Source organism: Mauremys mutica, chromosome 13 (genome assembly GCF_020497125.1).
Source record: "Mauremys mutica isolate MM-2020 ecotype Southern chromosome 13, ASM2049712v1, whole genome shotgun sequence".
Classification (NCBI taxonomy): Eukaryota; Metazoa; Chordata; order Testudines; family Geoemydidae; genus Mauremys; species Mauremys mutica.
This window is the reverse complement of record NC_059084.1, coordinates 54,940,657-54,966,808: the sequence shown is the minus strand read 5'-3', so window position 1 is coordinate 54,966,808 and position 26,152 is coordinate 54,940,657. Positions and strand designations below refer to the sequence as shown.

Sequence of the window (26,152 nt, the reverse complement as noted above, 5' to 3'; positions counted from 1 at the left end):
GTTCATGGTAGCAGTCAGAGCTAGATGGACCTACAGTCTGATCCAGTACTTCAGCACTTCCTATGTCACTATATTAAATGTTCATTTTCTCTTGTATACTTTAAGGCAACGAAGAATAAATTAGATGTTGGCCTGAGCTTTTGGAAGTCCTGAAAGAGGTGAAGTTTTCCTTATTCACTGACAGAGGAATTTGAAATCACAGGTCATCTCACAGAGAAACAGGAAAGCAAAAATGGAAATATTTCATAAACACAAGGTATACCATTCCTCTTACATTTTGCAGTTTTGCTACCTATTGCTATTTGGAAATGCTGAAATGCTTCATCACATTTCATATTAAAGGTACATTCACAAACAGCTCATAAAGAGTTCATAAAGGATCAATAGATTTTTAAATAAATGGCTATTCAATTATTATAGGATCCAGCAGCTCAACAGATTATTTTAGTTATAGGGTATAAGCAATCATAATATATTTTACTGATGTGCTTATCACTGTCTATAATGCACACTGCTCCTGTCTTCAATGAGCTTATAACATCTATTAACCATTTACTAACTAATTATAATATGAAGGGTGACCAAGCAATTTCATCTCCAGCTTTTTTGTGCATTTTTTTCTGAAGTTCATGTGTTCCATTTATTCAATGGCAATGCCACATTGAATTATAGAATATCAAGGTTAGAAGGGACCTTAGGAGGTCATCTAGTCCAACCTCCTACTCAAAGCAGGACCAATCCCCAGACAAATTTTTACCCCAGTTCCCTAAATGGCCCCCTCAAGTATTGAGCTCACAATGCTGGGTTTAGCAGGCCAATGCTCAAACCACTGAGCTATCCCTCCCCCCATGCTTCATTGTAGCTATTGTGGCAGAGCTCTGACCTTACCCCTGTGATTCTGCACTTCTAGGCGGTTTATGGTAGGCTCAGTGGCTCACTGTGACCCTCCACGTAGCCCTTCTCTCTCTAGGGCCAGGGTTACAGTCTACTGAGCCCTTTTCGTCATAGGCCAGCAAGGAGGTTGGTGAGAGAACTCCCACAGTCTCTGTTGTCCCTGGGGGCTTATTTCAGAACAGTTTAGAGCTCCGGGCCTGACAGGGGCCTGACTTCCCCTCCCAGGAGATGTTCCTGTAGTGGTGGGTTGGGGGGAACCTGGGCCCGCCCTCTACTCCGGCCCAGGGACCCTAATGGTAGCAGCTGTTGGCAGCCAACCTTTCACTGCCAGAGTTGCTACATTTCCCTGGGCCACTTCCCCACAGCTCTCCTGCTTCTCCCTTCTTCACCCTTACCTTAGGGCTCCTTTACCGATGGTTTGAGGGTGTCTTCATTAACCAGCCCTTCAGCCGCACTTCCTCTCCTCTGGCTCCCTGGCTGTCTTCTGCCTGACTGGAGTGAGCCCTTTTTATAGTATCAGCAGGGCCTTAATTAGAGTAAGGTGGTCACATTAGCTTAATGGCCTCACCTGACTCTATGCAGGTTAATTAGAGTCAGGTGTTCTCATTAGCCTGGAGCAGCCCCTGCTCTGGTCAGTCAGGGAACAGAAAACTGTTAATCCAGTGGCCAGTATATCTGCCTTCTGCTATTCTGCTGTACCCAACTGGCCTGGGTCTATCACACTATATACACCCGGTATAACACAAATTCAGATATAACACGGTAAAGCAGTGCTCCAGGGGGGCAGGGCTGCGCACTCTGGCGGATGAAAGCAAGTTCGATATAATGAGGTTTCACCTATAATGCAGTAGGATTTTTTGGCTCCCAAGGACAGCATCATATCAAGGTAGAGGTGTAATACAGACTCGGGGCCAATCTTGCTATATTTGGTGGCCCCTAAAATACATCTTAAACTCCGAACAGTAGGGTTCATCGTGACCAATACTTATTTCCCATTTACCCTCTGTGATGGGGTGTATCAACCCTGCACCAGCAACACAGGAGTTAAAAAAACTTTTTTGGGCCCAAGAGGCTCCACCTCCTCATCCTTGATGGCTTCCAAAGAAGGGAGCATATAAAAGGAAGCAGCTTAGCTCACTCTGGGTTGGCTGAGGCTGGCTCAAGTGCTGGGAAGTGTTCTCAGCTGTTTTCATTGTAGTTGTAACTGTGTTGATCCTAGGATATTAGATTTTGAATGATTTCTTGCAACATGTGTTAACTCCTTATGCTTAACAATCTGTTCCACCTTGTATTTAGCTGTGACACTCTGAGTACTGTTCCCAGATCTGGAAGGGCATTGTGGAACTTGAAAACTTGTCTCTCTCCTCAGCTGAAGTTGGTCCAATAAAAGATACCTCCTCACCCACTTTATCTCTCTTTCGCCTCACAGAGTTTCCCTCCCTGTTGTTCCAGTGTAGCAGAGATGTGTGAAATCTTTCCAAACAGGCTTTGGGTTCCACCTGGAATACACTTTAATGGATTGTCTGGATCTCTGTACATTGTCCATCCCTGACAGATTTTTGAGAGATGATACATTCTCTTGACACTTTTTTCCCCAGGGTGAAGGTAAAATCAGAATTTCCCATGAACTCTCAGAAGGGGAAAAATTAGGAACAAGTAATAGAAAAGTGTGGGTGAAGAAATGCCTGGATAGCCTTGGGATTCCCTGTAATCTGGTAGGAGTCTATAAATGTCTTATTGAATTATAGAGGAACATACAGAACATTGACAATGGTAACAATTACTTATGCAGAGCTGGTGAAAATGTGTTCATCAAAAAGTTGTAAGGGTTTTTTGTTTGTTTTCTGGGTTTTTTCAAAGCTTTTAGAATAAAACAAACTGAATCCAATGGGACATAAGTGAATGGCTAAAATTAAGTGCATGGTTAAGTGCTTTGCTGATTTGGGATGGACTTAAATCCATGTTTAAATATAAATGATGGAAAGAACAGGTACTGAAAAATGAAAAAAAGTTTTTGTTTTCATTTATGTTGAATTTTTTCACAATGTTTTTAAAACTTCAAACCTGATTTTTTCTGTTTCCTAAAACCACATATATAGTGGTATTGAGGTTTCTCTCTCTCTCTCTCTCTCTCTCTCTCTCTCTGTATATGTTTATATATATATATATACACATCAGTTTTGATTCTTAAACAATGATTTTTTCCAGGTTTTGGAGAAACTCCTAAAATATCAATTAAAAATTCCTTTTAAACAAAAAGGTCATTTTATCATCAAAATCCCCCCAAAAAACAAAAGAAAACAACAACCCTGTTGAAATATTTTCCAGCAGTCCTGATAATTAACAGTATTCATGCTACATGGATTACATAATTCATACAAATGTCATATATTATAGCAGCTATTGGAGTTATTCTTGTAGATGAAGAGGTAAAATCAGGCCTCATTACTGAACTCAGGAAAGCTTGTGAGTAAAGTTACTCATGGAAGTTGTCTCATTTAAACCAGTGTAAATAAAGACACTTACATGGGTGAATGCTTATAGAATTGGGTCCTACAAGATATTCTTTTGAATTACATGATGCGGGATATCCTAGGTGGGAATGGTAGATGTTTGCAAATACCATGAAAGTAATTTAGACGAGCAATAATGGTTCCTCAGTAATCCCAGTTTATACATTGTCATCTCTTTTCCTTTCCTCAGGATGATGTGCCCAATATCGCCATCCTGGGAGCTGGTGGAGGTCTGCGTGCCATGATCGCCCTTCATGGAACCCTGCAGGAGCTACAAAAACATGGTCTCTTGGACACCATCATGTACTTGTGTGGGGTCTCAGGTTCAACTTGGTAGGTGCATGTCAAGAGTGAATGAAATTGTGTCCTTCTATAGAACTGACAGCCAGGGAAAACTATTGCTATTGTTATTATTAACAAAAGACATGCTGAGTACTTCCTAACCAATAGGAAAACACTGTCTGTCCAGTTCCTGAGGAGGTGAGAATACACATGTTACCAGCACAATCTAGGGCACCCCACCCCATCTTTATCCTACCAAGGCTCAAGGCACAACCCAGTTAATTTAGTCACCCCACCCTTTCCCGGCATGGGCTCGGGGCATACGGCACTCTCCCTTACCAGTCCCTGGGCCCAGGACATAACCTTCTGGGGGTTCATGGGCTCTTTTACGAGTAAAAGAACCTTACACAGTAATATCCTTAACCTCTATTTATTAAACAGTTACCAAAACAGAATACACGTGCAACACATACAATTCTCACTACTCCTAATAAGGCAGATAAACTTTACTCAATGGCCAATCAAGGTTAGATCTTCCAGGGCTCCAGCTTCTGCACGGTATTTTTGCCAGGTGCTGAGGTCTGGCAGCTCTGATCTTGAGCTGTGTCCTGGAGTGAGGATTCAAAGAACTTCCCTTTGGATCCGAATTTATACAGTTAAAACTGGATTCTACTTAGCAATACCTTAATCAATCATTTTAAACTAAACAGTATTTTTCACCAATCCTAGCCCATTATGAAACAATTCTTTAACCAATCATACTCCAACACCTTAGCTGATTTAAATCTTGCAGAAATTACGTCTGCAATGGACAGAAACAATAAAATAATTACACAGGGACCATACAAACAATAGAGAAGTAGGAGCCATAAAGGCAAAACAATAGAACTATAGATTTAACCATCACAACTGTTGATAAGTGTTTTCTTTGCAAACAGAATACTATCAAACAAAGCTGTCTATAAACATCCTAAGATCTGTTTTCTTTACCTGGTGATGGTGAGTACGATTAGGACAGGAGTGCCTTCTTAACAGCCTGATATTATATTGTTTTGACGCAAATTAGATGGGACGTGACTCCCTGCTTCTTAGCTCCTGGTGGCTGCTGTCCTCTTATGGCTGTTGCTTCTTACTGCAGAAAGGCCTTGGCCTACATACATTGCAATGTAAGTCCAGGCTAAAACTCAATACCTCTTCCATCTACCCACAAATCATGCAAATCCAGAGTTTAGATTCAGGGTCCCAGGACTCCATGAGGGTAGAGGGTCTTAGCCCTGAGTCAGAAACAGGACCCAGGGTTAAAGATCTATTGCTTTGCAGTGTAGACACAGTCCCATTGGACTCATGCTCTGGGAGTCAACCAAAGATGTCCCAAGGGATGACTTCCTTTTTCCTATTGACAGTCAAATTTTCCCATACTGCACCACAAACAAAGGGCAAATGCAGCCATATTTTGGGAGGACTCTAGAAAGTCTGGGATATGGGTGGCAGGATATGGTCCTGCATAATGCAGTGTAGACTCTGGATCCCCAGATTGGGACCCAGAGTTCAACAATTCCAAACCTGAGGTTACAAATGAGTGTAGATGCTCAAGTCCTAGGTTAGCAGACCCAGAGCCTGCTAACCTGAGTTCTGCTAATCCTGGGCTTACATTGCTGTGTGGACATGCCTTTTAGGTCTGACCCTCCTAAAATTTCTACATGAGCACAAATAATAGGGGCCAAGCCCTATACCTCTAATGTAATATTTATAGATCTTGCAGTGTCATTGTGAATTGCTTGATATTTGGTGTTTCCCTTAAAGGCCAAAATCCTTTAATCATGGGTTTTTTGTGAGTCTTACAGTTTATTTACCCTTAAAATGCTACAGCTGATGCAGTTACACAACTGTAATGCTTCAGTGTAGACACTAGCTTACACCAGTGGGAGGGGTTCTCTTTTTAGTGTAGGTAATCCAGATCCTTGAGAGGCAGTAGCTAAGCCAGCAGAAATATTCTTCCATTGACCTTGCATTACCTACATAGGGACATAAATCAGCTTAACTATGCCAAGCCAGAGTGTGGATTTTTCACACCCCTTGAGCAAAAATTATGCTGGCCAAACAGTCTAGTGTAAAACAGGCTTTAATTATATTATGAAACACAAGTGTCTAGCTCTGGTGGTTGTGGAGAAAAGCTTGGAAATGTGAACCCTACCAGCTCAAATGCCAGAAGGCAAGTAAAAAGAACCCATGATTTTAAAATAAATCTCATGATTTTTAAGCCAAACTCAGGATCTTCTGTGACCTGACTTGTGATTTTTGGCACATTTGTTGTTGGCATTAGTGGTGAAAGCAGGATAGCAGAATGGTGCCTACTACCTTCTGTTGTCCCTTTTTCTCCAGTCAAGAGACTGTTATTTCAGTTGTCGTTAAAGAGGGGCAGAGTGTGTACATGGAAATAGTGAGAAGTGGACATACCTGGGGTTCGGTAAACTGGAACAAGTGATAGGGTGTAACACAAGACGGGGCTATCCAGGTGGAAAAGAGACAACAATGGTTGCAAGATTGTAGGATAGGGTGGAGAGTTAGTTTCTCAGTGGAAAAAGAGACTGTGTCCTCCAGAACATCCAGCTAATCTAACAAGGCCACGTACTGATTGCCTTATTCACAGTGAGTAGCAATTGACACAGGAGCCTAAGGGAGTTAGGCACTCTGTTGTTGATGCAATTCAAAGGGAGACTGATACCAGTGGGCGACCTCCTAATTATCGTAGTTACTTATCTGCCCCACGTTAACATAGTGTCTGAGCACCATTGTATTTATTTTCAGAACATCCCTGTGAGGTAGGAAAGTGCCTGTATCCCCCTTTTCCTATGGGGAACTAGGGCTACAATCTATGGGAGAGCAGGGAGCAGAACCCACATTTCCCAAGTTCTAGGCAAGTTTCCTAATTACTGAACCATCATTCCCCTCCAAATCTTTCTGAAGAAAGAGTCCCACTGAAGTCAATGTTAGGGCGGCAGAGTCATGGTGGACTGGACAGATCTGTGGATGTTACAAATGTCCTGAATGTAACCAGAGCTGTTCAAATTCAGTGTCAGGGACCCTGTGTATTGCTAATAGAGATTCTCCATTTGCTCAGCCTGGTAAGGACCTGGGGGATTTGGATTTTATCTCTGCTGATGCTGTGGCTTTCCACAGCACCTATCCAGCCAACAATGTGATCCTTGCAGGTTACAAATACATTGCAATGATAGAACGATGAGTGAGAATATTCTAATAAATAACTATGCAGATATTGAAATGGCTGTGGAAAATAGCCCACATCCTGTTCCCCTTACCATCTGTGTTTTGCCTCTGTAATAGGTGTATGTCATATCTCTACAAAAGTGGGGACTGGACAGAGAAATTGCAGGCCTTGGAGGAAAGTATGTGTGCTAGACTTTCCAAATACACCTGGAGTGTCCCAAAGGCAACAAAAATGCTTCTCGAGGCAGCTAAAGATGAAAATTACTCCCTGACTGAGTTCTGGGCCTACACTGTGGTCTATGGAATGTTACATGATGTAGGTGAAAAACTTTCCTTTTTGTCAGGTTTCAGAGTAGCAGCCGTGTTAGTCTGTATCCGCAAAAAGAACAGGAGTACTTGTGGCACCTTAAAGACTAACAAATTTATTTTAGCATGAGCTTTCGTGAGCTGCAGCTCACGAAAGCTCATGCTAAAATAAATTTGTTAGTCTTTAAGGTGCCTCAAGTACTCCTGTTCTTTTTCCTTTTTGTAACTTTCTAAGGTCCTTGTATGGCCCCAGTCACCAAAGTATCATGGCGCTTCATGATCTTTTAGTGTGTTTAGCCTCACTACATGTCTGTGAAGTGGAGAAGTGTACAGAGGGGAAACTGGGGCACCGAGCACCCAAAGGCCAGATTTTAAAGGTATCACCTTGTGGGATGAGCACGCAGGCACCTAGCACCCATTGATTTCAATGGGATTTAGGTGCCTACATGCTTCTGAAAATCCCACAGGGTACCTAATTACCTTTAAAAAACTGGCACTGCTTGATTTGCTCAAGACCACATAAGGTCTATACTGCATTGTAAATATGGGTCTGTGGGACCCAGGATAGTGTACTTGGCATTTCCAAGCCTGGGCTGGAGTGTCCACACTGCAGTGTAAACCTGGGCTTAAAAGTTACATCTACACTGCAAAGAATAACCTGTGATGCTGAGTCTCAGGGCTGGGATCAATTGACTTGGACTCATGGGGCTCAGGCTTCTGGGTTAAAAATAGTAACATAGGCCAGGGCTGGAGCTTGGGCTAGAGCTGGGCTCTGAAACCTGGTGATGGGGGCGGGTCTCGGACCCTGGGCTCCAGCCCACAGGAGAATGTCTATACTGCTGTTTTTAGCCCCACCACCCAAGCCTCATCACCCAAGTCAATTGACCCCAGGCTCTAAGTCTTGATGCTGTGGGTTTCGCTTTGCAGTGCAGATGTACCTACAGCTGCTGGACCTAGGTGTCACAGCCATGCTAATGTGGTCATATTGTACTACCCAACCTTCTGACTTGAGACTGCGGCTTGATTTGAGTCCACACAGCAAAACAAGAGGGCTTGGACCCTAGTCGCTGTGGGACACTGGCTCTGACCCACTCCTCAGTTAAAGACCTAAGACCTTGGGTCCTAAGTCCATGCTGAGCCAAGTCAACCTGATTTGTGTGTGCATAGAAATGGATCTTGGGCTTACACGTGAGTCAGACCCCGGGCTTAGTGTAGAGTGTAGACATACCCTCAGGGTGTCCTCAGGGGAAGTGAGGATTAAGTCTTAGGCTAATGGTTTGACCACTTAGTCATTGAGGAAGGTTTGGTCTCATAAATAAATAAATGCTGAGTGGCTCCACTGAATTCTGCAGAGTTACTTGAGTTACTTCATGTATACCCCTGCTGGGTGACTGAGGACCCACTCCACATCTGTCTAGCTATCATCCCAGCATGTGGAAATGTGTTGGCTCCCTGAGCTTAGGCTTGGACTGAGCTGTCAGGGCAGGGACTATAGGCAATGTTACAATCATAGTTTAAAATTAGGAGTGTGTTTGTTTGAACCTATACAATCTCGTCTTTACAGCTGGATAAGGGACATTTGTCTGAGCAGCAGAGTTCTTCTGAGAATGGAAATAACCCCTACCCCATCTATGCAGCAGTGGATGAGCGAAGTTTTTCCAAAGTAACTGAATACTCTCCAGGTAAATACAAACAACCAGATCTACAGGAAATGTCAGTGCAAAGAAGCCTGTCATTTACTTCATCTACATGCAACTCCTCGTGGCAGCAGAGATGTAAAGGTTGTCTTTAGAGCTGATTGAAAATGAAAAAAAAAATTGTGAAAAAAAATTCAAAAAAATTAACTTGTTTTTGTTCAGCAGGATTATTAATGGGCCCCTTTTTCAGACTGCATGACATTTTCTGCGATATTTGTTTCCTTTGTTTCCCCTAGAAATTTTATCAAAAACATATTTTAATTTGATTTTCTTTAGCAAAAACCTTGATTTTCAGTAAGAAAATAGAAAGTGAAACAAAACCTTAAAAAAATTCTTAAAATATCAGTAAAACTATGGCAGAAAATTTCAAAAACATGGAAAATCCAGGTAACATCTACTACTGCTGGGAATAAGTTTGGTTCATGCAAAAACTTTTTTTGAGAAAAATTCAAACTCACTATTGTTTTCTTTTTCCCTTTGTCCTAGTTTAGTATTTAGGTGGAGACACACTTTATTTATGATCTTATTTACTTATCTAGATTTAACAATATAAAATTATGCATCTTGAAGCATCTAGGAAGCTAACATCATTAATAACATAATAAAGTTCCTGGAGCATGAAAGAATCATTTCACAAGAAACTCACCAGCCATCACTCCATTCACTTTTGCCTATAACTTGAGCTGATCAAAAATGATCCAACAAAGTAAAAACTTTCCATGAGTATAGGTCAGTTTTGACGCCAAGAAAACAATTTAGAAAAATACCAAAATGAAGCCTTTCAATTTTTAGTTTCAAGAAGACATTTTGCTTCAAAATTATTTTTACTTTAGATTTTATAAAAAATAAATTAACATGAAATAAAAAGTCAAAATCACAATGAAACTTTTTTGATTGACCAAACTAAAATTGTCTTGAACACTTCTTTTTGCAGGGAATTTTTCATTTTATTTTGTTTTCATTCCAATTCAGAACAAAACCAAATTTCACAAATGTGGCGTTTCCCTCCAAATGGGAAATAACAGCTTCTGCACAGCCCTAGATGTGCCAAGAATTTATCTCATAATTTGTACGTGGTTTAGAATCAGGTGGTAGCTCACACATTTTGGGGAGGTGCTAAGGGACTAAGATGCGGTGAGAACCAATTGGAGGAATTGTAGATGAATTAGGGGATCACATGGGCTTTCTGGAACACTGAGAGAACTCTGCATGATGGGGCATCTTGGAAGATAGCATGAAGTTGATAATGGGAGAAGGTAAGGTAGGCGATGAGGAGATAGGGAACTCAATAGTGGAGCAAAGAGGATGATCAAGTCAAGCTGGGAGAAATATTTTCAATAAATTGTTTTTTTCGCTAAAAATGCATTTTTAGACCCCTTTTTGTTAAATTCAAATATAATGAATAGTTTCAGTTGGGGAAACAAGTTGTAAGTGTAAAACATTTTGTTTTTACTGTTTGATTTCAAATGGTCTTTTAATTTCAAATGTGGTCAGTAAGAAAAGTGAAAACCAATTAATCAAGGAGGGAGGAAAGAAATGAGTCAACTAAAATGTTTTTGGGGACTTGAAATGAATAAAACAAAACAAAGTTTCATTTTCTGTCAACTCAAACTAATTTATTTATTTAATTTTTAATTTGGTGAAAAATTAGGGTTTATTTTTCAGTTCAAATCAAACTGAATATTTCTCCAGAGTTTTTGGTTCTGCCATTGAATTAAAAATTACATTATTTGGTCAGCTTTAGTCTGAGCTGAGATACAGGTGGTGTGGGATTGTAGTTGGAGCTGGAGGACCAACAGCTTCATACAGAATGTGAATAGGAGTCAAGAATAGATGTAAAGATGCAACAACATGGATGGAAAGAAATTTTATTAATGTACACATTATTTGAAGCACGCTCACATTCCCCTGAGTTATGGATACCTCATGCCACCCTTTCCGGCTGATTCATCTGCCACCTCAAAGCTGTTGCTGGGCTTTGTTTCCAAATTCTTTATTTTTATTTTTCAGCAACCTGGTTTGAGTTCACCCCCCATGAAGCCAGCTTCCTTGGCTATGGAGCAAGTGTACCCATGGAATACTTTGGAAGTGAATACAAGAATGGGGAGCTAAAGAAGCAGAAAGAAGAGAAAAACATGAGTTACCTACAAGGTGAATGATCATGCCCCTGTTTCTTAGCACATGGAGACAACTGAGGCTGGTTAGATGCATAGATATCGGAAGTAAACCATGGAACTCTAAAATGGAGAAATATTTACATATATTAGAGAGCTTTTATGTAGATAGCTGAGTGGGGTAAAAACAATTTTCATAAGTCATACAAAATTTTGAGTTATCAAAAGAAATTCCTTTCCCGAATCAGAAAAAAAATCAAAATTACATTTTTTCACAAAACAAAAATAAAAAAAAACAGTTTTGGTTCAGGTGTGAAGAAAATACCTTGATCAACCCTGAGTAGAACCTATGTAAGTTAACAGAGTCAAATCCTTTTATACTCTTTTCCTTCTTGTTTTCAGGTTTGTGGGGAAGTGCCATTGGCAGCAAAACAGAAAATGAAAGAGTCATAAAAGGTATGCCAGTTTCTGTCCTCATAGCACACTGGGTCAGAGCTCAGGTCCTCAACTTTGTGCTGGATGGCTCTCTAGAGTGAAGTCTTTTTTATCAACTCCAGAACAAGCTTCCTGCACTGCTCTAAAATAACCCAGGTGTAAGGACTTTAACAGCACACAGCAAACTGCATCTCTGTGTGTGTGCTTCTGAAGGTGAGGGTGTTTCATGTTCTGCAGACTTTTTTTTATTTGGCTATTTATTCTATTTTAGGTTTGTGATGGGCCTGGTGCCCCAGCGCCCCCTTGTGGCAGGGGCGGGCTGGGGGCCTAGCGCTGCACCACTCGCTTGTCCTTTGGTCTGCCCCGGGTAGCCGGCGTATTACGGCCTAGCGGCCGGAGTCCATAAATACCCCCTATGGGGTGGGGTAGCGCGGCCTAGCGGCCGGAGTCCATAAACACCCCTTCGGGGTGGGGTAGCGCGGCCTAGCGGCCGGAGTCCACAAGCGCCCCCTTCGGGGCGGGGTAGCGCGGCCTAGCGGCCGTAGTCCACAAGCGCCCCCTTCGGGGCCGGGTAGCGCGGCCTAGCGGCCGGAGTCCATAAACACCCCTTCGGGGTGGGGTAGCGCGGCCTAACGGCCGGAGTCCACAAGCGCCCCCTTCGGGGTGGGGTAGCGCGGCCTAGCGGCCAGAGTCCACAAGCGCCCACTTCGGGGCGGGGTAGCGCGGCCTAGCGGCCAGAGTCCATAAACCCCCCCTTCGGGGCGGGGTAGCGTGGCCTAGCGGCCGGAGTCCATAAACCCCCCCTTCGGGGTGGGGTAGCACGGCCTAGCAGCCTGAGTCCATAAACACCCCCTGCGGGGTGGGGTAGCACGAGGTGGGGTAGGGGGACTCGGGCCCTCCCTCTCCACCGAGCCCCGACCCAGGGCCCTGTTTGTGGCAAGTTCTCCTTGCCGCCCGCTCGGCGGGGATCCGCCCGCAACACGCCGAGCGGTACTGCAGCTTTAAGGCTGTCAGTCACTAAAATGCCCCTGGGTCACTTCCTACCCTGTCTAGCCGGACGCTTGCGTTGTGGGAGCGGCTCCCCCGTAGGTCTGTCACTGCCGGCGTCCCTCCCCGGGGGCTCCGGGTCGGCCCCGGCTCGGCTGGCGCCCCGGTCTGAGCTCCTGGGCTCTCCCTCTGCAGGAGCTGACAGTCTGTGTCCTTCTCCCCCGGTGGCCAGCCCAGACTGAGCAGACCTGCAGGCTTTTGTACTGGTCTGCCAGTTGGAGCATGCCCAGCAGAACTTCCTGGGCGTGGCCTCCTCTGCTAGTAAAGAAGGGTTAACCCCTGCTGTACCAGTGCGGGGCTGTCCTGCCCCGTCACAAGGTTCTATCAAAGGTTTTTAGACTGGCTGTTTTTAATTTTTATTAGAGGAAATCAGAAAACCACAATTTTCTGTGGGAAAAAATGCCCAACTTTTCTAGTTGGAAAATAGTAAAATATGTGTGAAAAATTGGGATTTACTCCACTTTTCTCCTATCTTTTTATATTTCTCCACCTGCTACTTTCCGCAGTGAGTTAAAGAAAAGAGGACAAGAAGTACAAAAGGAAGAGAGAGATTGTAAAATGCAGTGAAAATTCAAACACCAAAAATAGAAAAATGAAAAATTTTTGGTTTCTAAAAAATGGAATAATGTGTCATTTTACATTGTTTTTTCTTTGTTTGTTTCCTTTTATAGTTTCCTAATGGAATTTTTTTTTTAAAAAAAGGTCAAAACTGATATTTAAATGGATGTTTTCAACTCTGATGAAGCCACATTTCAGACAGGACAAAATGTTGGTCAAAACACTTATATCAGCTCTAGTTTTATATATTTAAAAAGCCCGTAATAAGTCAATATGTCAAATGGGAAGTAATAGGTCTAGATGATGGTCTGAGTCATATGGGCAGACAGAAAAGGATACATAAGCCACTCCCACTCCAAGTGTCACTTTGTCCCCCTTTAGTTCAATCACAAATAGAAGTGACATCAACTTCTGTAAGTGTCCCTGGCACTTCTAGAGGTGACACAGCAGGACACTAAGCAGGTGTTCAACATGGAATAATGATAAGCTAGAGATTTAGTGACAAGATTGGTGGCGAGTAGACAGAAACAGATGTGGTATAATTTCATCAATATATTTTTTCTCCTAAATCATTGCGATCTAAACTTTGTGTTCTAAATGACTGAATTATTGTCAATGTATTGTGAAATAACTGACTTGTCTAACTGAGTTTTTTTTTCAGATATATTCTTTGGCTTTTTTAAGGGAGAAAAAGAATCATATTCACCATCTAAAGAAGGTAGGTCATTATAGTCCATGGTCACTCCAATTACTTACCAAATGTGCCTACTGCTGATGTCTATAAAGGGTCATTCCCTTCCCCTCCCCTGGGGGAAAAATACTGGTTATTCACTGAAATACCAGAAATCAAAAATATTTCATTAACAATTTTCTAAAAAAAATATTTTTTTTATCAAAACAAAAACAAATTGACGGGAAAAAATCAGTTTTCTTACTCTAGTCACTCATGAAAACAATGAAAAAATTCAACCTGCCGAAATTTTATTTGGTTTACTTTTGGTTTTGATTGAAAAACCATTTCAGGTAAAAAAAATTAGATTTCTTCTAATTTCTACAAATTTTGTTCCTTATGAAACTTTAAAATATTGACTTGACCATGATCTTTGTAACCCGAATGTTGCTTCCTAGTTGGTTATGTGATTGTCCATGGGTATATGAAATGACTGATAATCCTAATGACATTTTCAGGTTGTCCGGAAGAAATAGTCAAGGGATTTCCAGTACCCACCACTGAACCTGAAGCTGGTATGTATATATATATAAGGCTGCCTGTTTTGTCATTAGCCAATAGTTGGGGCCTTCAGGGCCATGTTGTTAGGGGTGGAATAGATGATACAAGTCAGGTACATCTTTATTTACAAAAAAAAATGTACAGTAAATCATGTCTCCCTGAACAGAGTAGGACGAATAAAACCAGCAGTTTCCTTGCTCAGAAATCCCCATGTCTGCAACTCAAAGAGCTCTGTGCCCAAGGAGCTCAATCTCTGTGCTTCCTTTTCACAGTCACTCTCAGAACTCCATCTCTTGGCTTTCTCCTCTGTGATACCCAGACTTCAATGAATATTGCAGCCTCTGAATCTGCAACTATATTTTGTAAATATAGAAATGTTTATTTATGGAATTCATTATAGTGCTAATCAACAAACTAGACCATGTCATACATGTTTGCGCATGTGTGTGTATGTGTGTGTGTGAGAGAGAGAGAGAGAGAGAGAGAGAGAATAGCTTTTTGATTAAATGGAATTATTTTAAATATATAAAATTTCTGTTTTCATTGAAATTTGGGGGATTTTCATAATAATGTCGCTAACAACCCAAACTCCTCACACCCTTATTTTGCAGCTAAAAATAGTTTTGACAGAAAACTTTCCAAAAGTGAGCTGATGTGGCCATATTGCCAGACAACGGGGAAGATGACATTAGGGGTAGAATATGGACGGACCAGAGGGGGATTAATGAATGTTTATGTGAGGCAATAGGGGAAGAGGCTGCAGTAGTTAAGAAGGGAAATAATAAAATCTGGACACTGAAAATAGCTATGTGGATACACAGGAAGGGATAATTTTTTGATAAGATGAAAAGGGAAAAAAACTGTGGAAGGAGAGAGAAGAATCTATCTTGAGGTATTTCAGCTAACAACTTTGTCTTTGGGCTATTGGAGAATATCTTCATTGTTATATGTGTGTTGTTTCTTAGGCCTTGTCTACTCTACTACAGTTGTTACAATGGCACAGCTATGGTGCTGCAGTTGTGTCACCATAGTGCTGTCTTGTCAATACTTCCTGCAGTGATGGAAGGGGTTTTTCCATCATTGTAGTTAGTCTAACCCCCTTGAGAGGACGTAGCTAGGCTAATTCTTCCATCAAACCACCTGTATCTATACTGGAGCTTAGGTCAGCTTTACTACATCTCTCAGGGGTGTGAATTTTTCACCCTTTTGAATGAAGTAGCTAAATTGACCTAAGTTTTCAGTTTAAACCAGCTCTTAGATATTTGTGTTATTGTCTGTGGCTGCGTGAAATGACTGGAAATCCTTATGACATTTTCAGGTGATATGGAAGGCTCATTGCACAGTGAGCCAGCAGGAGCTTCCCCAGGAGGCTTTTCACCAGGTAGGTATATATAATCTTGGATCTTTTGCTCTGACCCTATATCTGTAACTGCTTTTATGTTCATAGCATTCAAATAGAGAAGTTGGATAAAAACATTAAATACTCTTGCTAGAAGGTTGCAGTGTAATGTTACTTCATTTTAAAAAAAACCAGTACATTAATACTCAGGAAATAAAAAAAGAGAGAGAAAAAGCAGTCTTCCCCCAAGACAGAGAGGCAAAACTCTCCCCACCTTGACCTAGGCTGGCTTTATTCAAAATGACTGCTTAAAAACCTAGATCACATGCCTCCCTTATAGCCCCATAGCCTACAAGTCTGATCAGGAAACCCCTTACAAGTAAAGTGATTGCTAACACATTTTCAGACTAGCACCACTGCATTGACAGCTGTGGAATTGCTTCTGATCTACTCCTGCTTGAGAAGATAATCATATCCAGATTGTAAATGACATAGTCTCATGAGTAATTCTCATGTTCTCTCTTTTCTGAGTGTGTGCTCAGGACTAAAGCCTCCACGGAAGCTCCTGTTTCTTAAATAATATGACAACTCTTTGATGGTCACCACCAAAGTATCTGAGAAGCTTTCAAAAATTCAGGATGGGGAACTGAGGTTCAATGAGAAATAAAGTGGGGAAATTCAAAGGAATCTCAGCAAGTTAAAATTGATATTCTGTAGGATATGAGTGTTTAATACCTTACAAATCCCAGCTTAAGTGACTTCTCAAATATCACCTAGAAATTTTTTGGCAAAGCCAGGAGTAGAACTGCCTTGAATTGATTCCCAATCCATTGCCTGAAACTGATACTTGAATACAGTGTCTGATTCTGGTCTCCATATTTGAAAATGGGACATTGAGACATAGAAGATAAATGCAGAGATGTGTCACAGAAATGATGCCAAGTCTTATACAGTGAGAAATTTAAGGAGCTCAGTCTGTTTAATATATGAAAAAGAAGTCCAAGAGGTGATTAGATTATGGTGTTTAAATACTTTCACAGAGACAAAATACAGGCATACTCTCGAATATAGCAGGGAAAGGCATAAAAAGAAGCAATGTCAGGAAGTTAAAGGTGGACAAATCAAAGTGAGAAATAAGGCACATATATTAATGATGAGGGTGATTAACCATTGGAACAAACTCCCAAGGGAAGTGGTGGAATCTCCATCTCTTTGACTTCAAAGCCTGATTGGATGCCTTTCTGGAAGACATACTTTACTTAAACACAAGTTGACAGGCTTGGTGAAAGTAACTGGATGAAATTGTGTGGCCCATGCTATACAATAGATCAGACTAGATGACCTAATGGTCCCTTCTGGCTTTAAACCTACATACCAATCTGTCCAATGAATACTGCAGCTTATAGGATTTTGGCATTCTGTAGTCATATGCTATTCTCTGCAACAGTGGCATACATTGGGAAGAGGAAGTCATTGCAGTTACTATAGATTTACCCATCAGTAAACGAGGGAAGAATCTAGCTTACTGCATTTTGCCAAGATCTCTGGAGGTCATGTATTCTAGTCTTTCAGAGCAAACAATAATTCTCACCCTCATCGTCTCTAGGTGACACATCTAAATCTGTATGAACACAGTTCCTGATGGGTCCTTGGACCAAATATTCACAGCCCACTCCCAGAGCTTTAAAGTCCAATGTTTTGTAGAGATTCCCTGTCCCGTGTGGCAGCTACCACTGAGTAATTGTGAGTTCCTGGAAATAAAAAGAGACTCCTTCTCTGCAGGGAGGTGGAATTTTCATTGTACTCCCAAAATATTTAGCAACAGCTTTCATTGCACACATATCATGTGCAATCACAAAGCACATGGCAGGAGTGCTGTAAGCAAGGTGCAAGAAGTAATATTTCCACTCTACTTAGCACTGATAAGGCCTCAGCTGGAGCACTGTGTCCAGTTCTGGGCAGCAAACTACAGGAAAGATATGGACAAATGGAGAAAGTCCAGAGGAGAGCAACACACATAATTAAAGATCTAGAAAACAGGACCTATGAGGAAAGATTGAAAAAGTTCACTTTATTTAGTCTGGAAAAGAGAAGACTCAGGAGGTCATGACAACAGTTTTCAATTCGTAAAAGTTTGTTATCAAGAGGTAGGTGATAAATTGTTCTCCTTAACCACTGAGGACAGGACAAGAAGCATTGTGATTAAATTGCAGCAAGGGAGATTTAGGCTAGATATTAGGAAAAACTTCCTGTGAGGGTAGTGAAGCACAAGCATAAATTCCCTAGGGAGGTTGTGGAATCTCTGACACAGGAAGTTTTTAAGAACACATTAGACAAACACCTGTCAGGGATGGTGTAGATAATACTTTGTCCTGCCTCAGTGCACAGAACTGGACTGGATGAGCTATTGAGGCTCCTTCCTGTCCTACATTTCTACGATTCTATGTAAGTAGCCATGGCTAAATTAGTCGTAGTTTAGCTTCCTAGTAGAGCCAGAGTAGTAGAGGAGACAAACAAAACAAACGTGGAGACTCTTGAAACTGAAATGAAACCTCCCTCCACAAGGGCCAAAGTTCAGTGTTGGTTTTTTTCAAGATCCATCTACATCACAAAGCTTTGCCATGGAAGTAGGTAATGTTCCCTGAACTGATGAGTATGATTTTCACAAGTTATTTCCAAAGAGCTCTCAGTGAGCACAAAGTGGATCTAGAGAATAAGAGACAAACATTCCTTTGTCCCTTCAACTTGCCTCTGTCAGGGTGAGACTTTAGTGAATACCATTCACAGTGGCTGGGTTTTCAAAAGATACTAAGAGAATTAGGTACCCACTTCCCATTGGGATTAAATGATATTTGAGCACCTAACTCCCTTAGGTTCTTTAAAAATCAAAACTGGTGACTATAGTTTCATTATCTTTATCTGGATTCTTGCCTAGGTGATTGCATTATTGTCAATGAGAGTGTGCAGTGACCTATAACCCAAATCTATTTTTCAGATACTAAGAACAAGTCAACTACTGAAAACATTAAAGGCGGAGTAGGTAAGTCATTTTAATCCCCTGTGGATTGAGTTTGAATCTCCTCTGTAGACTGGCTGCATGAGGAGATATTTGCATCTTTGTGAAGAGAGACTCAGGCTCAATGAACTGTTCAGTTAAACAAATCCCTCGATTCTTGTTCACCCGTCCTCATGAATAATAATTCTCATGTTGTCATTTTTTGACAAATGTCTGCTCAGCACAGACCTGTTGTGGACTAGCCCTGTTTATGTGTAGGGATTTCTGTCGTACCCTTTATGAAAGTTTCTGAGCCCATTCACCAATATCAATGAATGTGTTTTCAAAAGGCATGAACAGGAGGTCAGAGAATAAGCCCTGTTAACTTTCAGTGGGACTTTGCTCCTATGTCACATAGCACCAGATTTCAAAGATATTTAGGTGCCTAGTGTGATTTTCAAAAGCACTTAGGCATCTAAAAGTCATTTTGTGTTGACCAAAATATTTAGATTGACTCAAAATTATTATTATAAGCAGGCTGTGTTTGGATTTTGACCATTTTGGGTGTTTAACAATTTAAGGTTGTGTTTCCTCAGCTCAAACCAATTCTAATGGGAGTTGAGGGAACTCAGCACTAGAAGGGGGTGAAATTTTTCAGCTCAATTTTCTTTCCTGAAAAATGCACATTTGGGTCAGCGATAATATTTCATGAATTTGCATCAAATTTCCAGAACTGTTTATTTTATAACAAAAATAAATCAGAAAAAACCCAAATATTTCATACTGAAATTTTCAAAGTGAAATGTTTTGATTTTTCAGTTTAAAACAATTTTTAAAAATGGTTCAATTTCACTTAAAATAACTTCTAGAACTCTCTCTCTCTCTCTCACTCTCTCTCTCTCTCTCTCTTTCTTTTCATTCTGAGTAAAGCCAAACATTTAATTCTACCTAAAATGAATTTTTTTGGTTTACTTTCTCTTTTCACTGTTTTTTTTTTAATTTTCATTTGGGATTTTTAAATTATAATTGTTTGCTCGATAGTGGAACCAAAAAATCAGTTATTTGCACAGTTCAAATCAGCAGCTAAAGGAACTGAGCCACATATTTTACATAATGAAATATAGGAAATGATTTATATTGCCATCAGGTGTTCTGTGCAGGGGAGAACTTGACAGCTGACACATTTCCTTTATGGAAGAGGGATAGCTCAGTGGTTTGAGTGTTGGCCCGCTAAACTCAAGGTTGTGAGTTCAATCCTTGAGAAGGCCCCTTAAGGATCTGCAGCTGAAATCAGTACTTGGTCCTGTTAGTGAGGGCAGGGGGCTGGACTCCATGACCTCTAAAGGTCCCTTCCGGTTCTAGGAGATAGGTATATCTAAAAATATGTATTAATCCAGACAAGCATATGGGGGTCATTATGTGGCACAATGGGGGAATCCAGGATTCTGAGAATACCACAACTTCTGTCTGTCTCAGTAACAAATGCCCTTTATTTCCTTGCAATCAGCTTTGCTTTTTAATTTTTGCTCTATATACAAGCCACGCTGGTATTTTCCCCACAGCTCCTTGTCTGCACTAGCAAATAAGAGATAAGAAAATCTCTGCTGATTTTCAGATGTTCCTGAATATATTTATATATTTAGATCTGATATTTGAATTCTGGTTTGTGCTCTCTCACAGGCTCAGTGGTGGATTTCGCTAGAATGTGGCAAAAAACCACTCATGGTCTCTTGACCTGGAAATGGGGAACGAATAATAACTTTCTTTACAAATGTTGTAAGTAAAATATGGGTTACTGACTCTGTGGTGTGGATGTCCCGTTTTGACAGTAAATACATCCCACAGAAACATGAGAAAGGGTTGTCTTCCAATACAGTATTTTTAAGGTTGGAAGAATTAAATTTTTATTTTTAAATTTTGATAGACGGTGTCAATGCTTACTGTAAGCATTTTGGATTTTTTTATTTAAATTTTCAGTTGCATGAAAATATAGATTTTAAGCATTTTTAATTCTTATCAATTTAAATCCTAGCAGCTGATGAAAATTAAGAGGATAATCAAATGAATATTTAATGACAGTAGACACAGAGATTCAAACATTTAAATCTTTAAAAACCATTAAAACACAAATTGTCAACATCATATGTCAAAATATACAAACTTAATATCCTTAAATCAACTAATCATACCGGTTTTTAATATTCATTCACTAGTCTATTTTATAACTACTCTAATTTAAATTCTCAAGAAGCATTTTTCTTATTTTGCTGATCAGTAAATTTTGATTATCAGTGGAAACAGTTTTTTTATTGGTTTATGTAGAGCTGGGGTCGGCAACCTCTGGCATGTGGCATGTGGCTCACCCTGGCAGGCCGGGACAGTTTGTTTACCTGCCGCGATGGCAGGTTCGGCCGATCGTGGCTCCCACTGGCCGCAGTTTGCCACTCCAGGCCAATGGGGGCAGTGGGAAGCGGCATGGGCCGAGGGATGTGCTGGCCATGGCTTCCCACCGTCCCCATTGGCCTGGAGCAGCGAACCGCGGCCAGTGGGAGTCGTGTCCCCACCCAGGGGAACCCCCACCCACTATCCCCACCTCTCCTCAGTCTTGGGCTACTGCCAGTCACCATCTAGCCCCCGCTCACTGGGGCAGACTGCAGTGTAAAAGCCACTCATCACAGGCAAGAGGAGTTTGGACTGGCTACCTCTGTCTACCCTGGGCTGCACCCTTGCACCCTAGTACCTTTCTGGCCTTTGACAAGGCCACAGCCTGGGGCTTTTCCAGGTGGGAGCTCCCCAGCTCCCTTGCCCTGTTCCCCAGCCCTGCTCCACTCAGGTATCCTGTTCAGCCTCCCAGCAGCCAGGCTCTTCTCCCCCTAGAGACTGTCTGCTCCTGGCCCACTGCTCTCTTATAAGGGCCAGTTGGGCCCTGATTGGGGATCGGCCATAGCTGAGTCTGCTTCTCCATTCATCCTTCCCCAGCCACAGCCCTCTCCTGGGATGTTTTAAGCCCTTTAAGGCCAGAGCGGGTGATCACCCCGCTACAGCCTGTAAATGGCAGGAAGGAGAAAGTGGTAGGTGTACTGTATAATGGCCAGTGGATGGAAGGATCAAGTATAAGAGAACTATATTGTATAATGGGCATTAGGGGCAGCAGAGGGTGAGAGGTGAGGAAAGGGGAGCCATACTGTACAATGGGCACTAAGGGAAGCAGAAGGTGAGGGGTGGCTCTGCTTTATAAGGGCACAAGATACAGACACTTTACCAAAGCACAGCTGCAGTGAATATTATTTATTAATCCTGCCACTGACAAAGGGCAGATTCTAATCTCTTAGTATCATAATTTTTTTTGATACATTCCTTTAGCTGCTTTTGACTCTGCTGAGCTGGTAAAGGATAAAGTCATCTCCTTGGTAGATGCTGGAATAGCCATAAACTGTGCTTTCCCTCTGGTTCTCCGCCCGGAAAGGAAAGTGAGACTGATCCTCTCCTTTGACTATGGTTCTTTTGAACCATTTAAGGTAACTCCTATCATTGTTACATTTTTATAGTCATTCAAGTTATTAATGAGGGCCCATTGTGCCAGGTGATATTTGAACACAGAAAAATACATTGTCCCTGACCCCAAGTGATAAGAATCCAACAAAGAAATTTACAATCTTTAAAAAACAATCAAGCAATATTTTCTTTACTTTATTTCTGGAAAACAGTTCAGGACAGGAAGGGAGCAAAAAATGCCATCCTCTTCTATCCTGCTGTGGGAATGTTTAGTGGAAAGAATCCTACCATCCAAGTAGCAAGTTGGTCAGCTGACTTGAGTCAATACTAATACTTTTGTGAGGTGTCCCAGGGCCCAATGAATCTCTGCAGGAGATTTTCAAATGCACAATGGACAGTTTGGTGCCTTAATCAATGGAAGTTGGACAACAAATTCCCATGTGTGCCTTAGAAAAAGTACCCCATAGTGATCTCAAGGAAGGAAATCTGTTTTTCACCTTAACTTAAAGATTAACCTTTGGTAGCCTTGAGCTTTCATGTGTCGAGTACTGGGGATGAATGTTGACCTGTACAGGAAAATGTCTCCTACTGAACCAAGGTGGATGAGGTAATTTCTTTTACTGGATCTACTAGCATTGGTGCGAGAGACAAGATTTTGAGCTTACACGAAGCTCTCCCTCGGGTCCTACTGAACCACTCAGATCTATCCCTGTTGATCTGTTATGGGCTGCTGTGAACCTTCTAGCTCTGTTCTTGTGTACTGGACTCAGTGTGCCATCTTTGATCTATGCTTATGGCTGTGGGCTGAGATATTTAAAGGCACTTAAGCGAGTTAAGCCAACCCGTATTGACTTTTCCATGGAGGTAAATTCTTGCTCCTTTAAGCTTCTTTGGAAATCCCAGCTATGGGGGTCTCTTTATAGACAGTCATGTGTTGTTACACAAACATTATTCCTATCCCAAGAGCAGAGGGTCTGGTTTCCACTGGAGGTTTTCTGCTTAGTCAATTAGTAGAGGACTCAGAGAGAAACTTTGATTTTGAGTTATCTGTTTTGAGCTATCTGGTCTTGTGGGCAGCAGTGCTTTTAAATAAAATAATCATGATTCCCTTACCTACAGACCCTCAAGCAAACTGCCAAATACTGTAAGGAAAACTGCATCCCATTTCCTGAGATAGACGAGAAATTGCTCCAAGAGCCAGATAACCCCTCCGACTGCTACATCTTCAGAGGAGACGGTGCTCCAACCGTCATGCACTTCCCACTTTTCAACAGAGTGAATTGCCCAGGTAACGTTCGTGTCACCCATTTTCTAAAATGCTACTGACCTCACTCTCATTTCACTTACATGGATGACTTAAATACAGCTGAGTCTGCTTTGCTCTGAGGTAAGGTAGCAAAGGGGCATAGGGATTGAGATAAAATGTCAGATTGATTTAGTCCCATGTCCTATATTAGTGGGTATCTAGTGATAGTAGCTTAAGAGGAAGCTGAGAGAAATCACAGATTAGGTAGTTATAGAGTTATCTGCCATAGGGGATGTTTGTCAATAGCATCTGTGGGGTTTTTTTTTCCTCTCTGATTTGTAAACATTTTGTACCCAATTTTTCAAAAGTATTTAGGTATCTACAGATGCAGGTAGGTACCTAGTGGGATTTATAAAGAGCCTAAGTGAATTAGGTACCTAATCTACTCAGCTGCTTTTGAAAATCTCACCAGTCTCCTATCTGTATCTTTCCGCACCTCCATACATTTCAAAATCTAGCCTATATCCCTTCAATTTTTTTAACTAATTTAAATGTGAATCTTGAAAATATCCATAAATATCCATGTGTTTTGAATCCTTCCATGCTCTTGGCTTTAATGTTGTATGCAGTGAGTCCCCTAGGCAGTTTGTGTGTGTGTGTGTAAATAAAAGTGTTTGCTTTTATGATGTTCACATTTGCAGATTTTCAGTTTCATCAAATGACTCCTTGAGCTCAGAATCAGGCAACTTCTTTCTTTAGCACTAGTCAAGACACAGAGGCAAATCCTCTCTCTGTTACACAAGTGCAGTCGAAGGAATAAATGTAGATTTACACTAGTGCAATGAAGAGATGAGTCTGGCACATAAGGACAAATTCAGAGAGGAATGGAAAGGAGTCTAGAAGCTGGAAAACCTTTAACCTTCTCTCAGCTGTCTGGGTGTGTGAATTACACCAGCTCAGACACCCGTACATTCTGCACAAATTCTATTTCTCTTGATTTTTGAGCCACTTTGAATGCAGAGTGTCATGACATTATATGCTCTGTTCCTATAATGATGGGAGTCTTATAAGAACTCACTGGCAATATTTTTAAGGGAGCCTAATGGAGGTAGGCACCCAAATGCCATTGTTTCCATTGAAATCCCTTGATAGGTAGATGCATAAGTTGTACTCTAGGTTAATTTACCTTAGCGCAAATGAGAGCAGAATCTGCTCCTTGTTTTTTCACAAACATGCTGCATATGGGACGTTACAGAGAAAAGGGAGAAGGCAAAAAAATAGCTGGGGAAGAGGTAGAAAGCAGGGAAAATAGGAGAATTGATAGAATTAAAGGAAACTGTCCGAGTCTGTAGACAATCTGAGAAGTGCAAAGTATCCATTTCAGTTCAGGAGGGTGTTGACTTTGAACCCTAAAGATGAGAGTTCAACTATATTAACTATGTCACTGCAGATCGCTGTAGACAAAACATCCAGATGCTTCAGGATTGGGAGTAGAGCATTTGTGAAACCCTTTCCCCCGTACATGAGTCTCACTTGATTCTTCTCCTTAAGTCTCGGAAGCAAGATATTTCTCTCACGACGGCCTGGGAACCCTAGAATGCAATCATAATAATAGTTCTAGTTTTTATTGACACTCCATTAGTAATATTAATATCCTCATCCTAAAAATGTATTCACATCTTTTCTCTCTTTGCTTTCAGCCTATGTGACGGAATGGAGAATTAGATTCACCATGCTTCGCTTTCTCTACCATGTGGGAGACATCACCAAACTCCTTCAATCAGCCAGACTGAATGTATTGAACAATAAGGACAAGATCCTACAAGAGATCAAATACATTGTGGCTCACTCCAGCAAGGAGGCAAGCTCTTAAGAAGACTTTTTCATCTCTGCTTTGCATACGTTAAAGCCACCCAGTTGATTTTGCGAACTACAGAATTGTCATTTGGCTGGAAAATGTCATCATTTGGAATCACAGGGGGGAGGGGTCCTGGAAAATCATGAAATCTGTGACTTCCGTGACTTCCATGAAAGACTCCCAATTTTAACAATTAATCTTCTGCAGACTTTAGCGGTGGGAGCTGGTGTCTCAGCTTCTGCTGTGAAAGCACTAGTACCTAGTTCATGAGTTAACCCTATAACTTGACTGCACTTTACTTTAGCAATTCTGATTCTGCGCATGAGTCAAAGAAAAAATCTCTCTTGGTATTCTTTGCTTGCTGTTTTGAATTATTGCTCAATCTGTCTCTGCTCTGTGTGATGCCAGATGCCTTTGTCTCCTGATGCACAATTCATGTTCAATTAATAAAGTCTATAAAATTGCATCATTTGCACACAGTGCCTCCAGCCTAGAAATAGCCTGCAAAAGTACAAGCACATAATACCTGTGGTAAAAGCCATCTGCCCTGTCTCCCTGTAGTGACTAGATCACATAGAAATGATGAGTAAGGCTGTAATTTAGTTACAGGTATTTTTAGTAAAATCATGGACAGATCATGGACAATAAAGAAAAATTCACACCTCGTGACCTGTCCGTGACTTGTACTATAAATACCCGTGACTAAATATTAGGGACTCTGGAGGCATCTGGGGCACTGTTGCTGCTGCTGCTCTGGGGGAGGGGGGAATGGTGCCCCACTGCTGCTCAGAGGGGAGGCCCAGAGCCTCGCTGTGACCGTGGGGCACAGCCTGAGACTGGTGCTGCTCAGGCTGCCCTTGAGGTCAAGTGCCTGAGGCCTCCCGATTAGTGGTCAGTGCAGCTGGGCTGACCCC

The 26,152-nt window shown here is 41.5% G+C and overlaps 1 protein-coding gene across 2 annotated transcripts; it reads left to right on the top strand.

The window, feature by feature from the left end:
* The first annotated feature begins 217 nt into the window (after positions 1–217).
* LOC123348856 (cytosolic phospholipase A2 gamma-like) lies at positions 218–25,704 on the top strand. Of its 2 annotated transcripts, XM_044986540.1 has the most exons (16): positions 218–256; positions 2,493–2,609; positions 3,598–3,740; positions 7,035–7,233; positions 8,788–8,905; positions 10,931–11,071; positions 11,437–11,490; positions 13,736–13,792; positions 14,263–14,319; positions 14,578–14,667; positions 15,624–15,686; positions 18,640–18,684; positions 20,320–20,415; positions 22,003–22,157; positions 23,254–23,422; positions 25,081–25,704. In XM_044986540.1, exons 1-16 carry the CDS (start codon positions 233–235, stop codon positions 25,251–25,253), a joined length of 1,701 nt encoding a protein of 566 aa, XP_044842475.1. In that variant the 5' UTR covers positions 218–232; the 3' UTR covers positions 25,254–25,704. The 2 variants fall into 2 exon arrangements, with proteins under 2 accessions (XP_044842475.1, XP_044842476.1); XM_044986541.1 differs by lacking the exon at positions 14,578–14,667.
* The last annotated feature ends 448 nt before the right edge of the window (positions 25,705–26,152 follow it).

Coding starts and splice junctions, on each gene's coding strand:
- LOC123348856 (XM_044986540.1), top strand. CDS start 233: ATGGAAATATTTCATAAACACAAG. Junction 7,234..8,787: donor TCTATGGAATGTTACATGAT/GTAGGTGAAAAA, acceptor TCGTCTTTACAG/CTGGATAAGGGACATTTGTC. Junction 15,687..18,639: donor CCCAGGAGGCTTTTCACCAG/GTAGGTATATAT, acceptor TCTATTTTTCAG/ATACTAAGAACAAGTCAACT.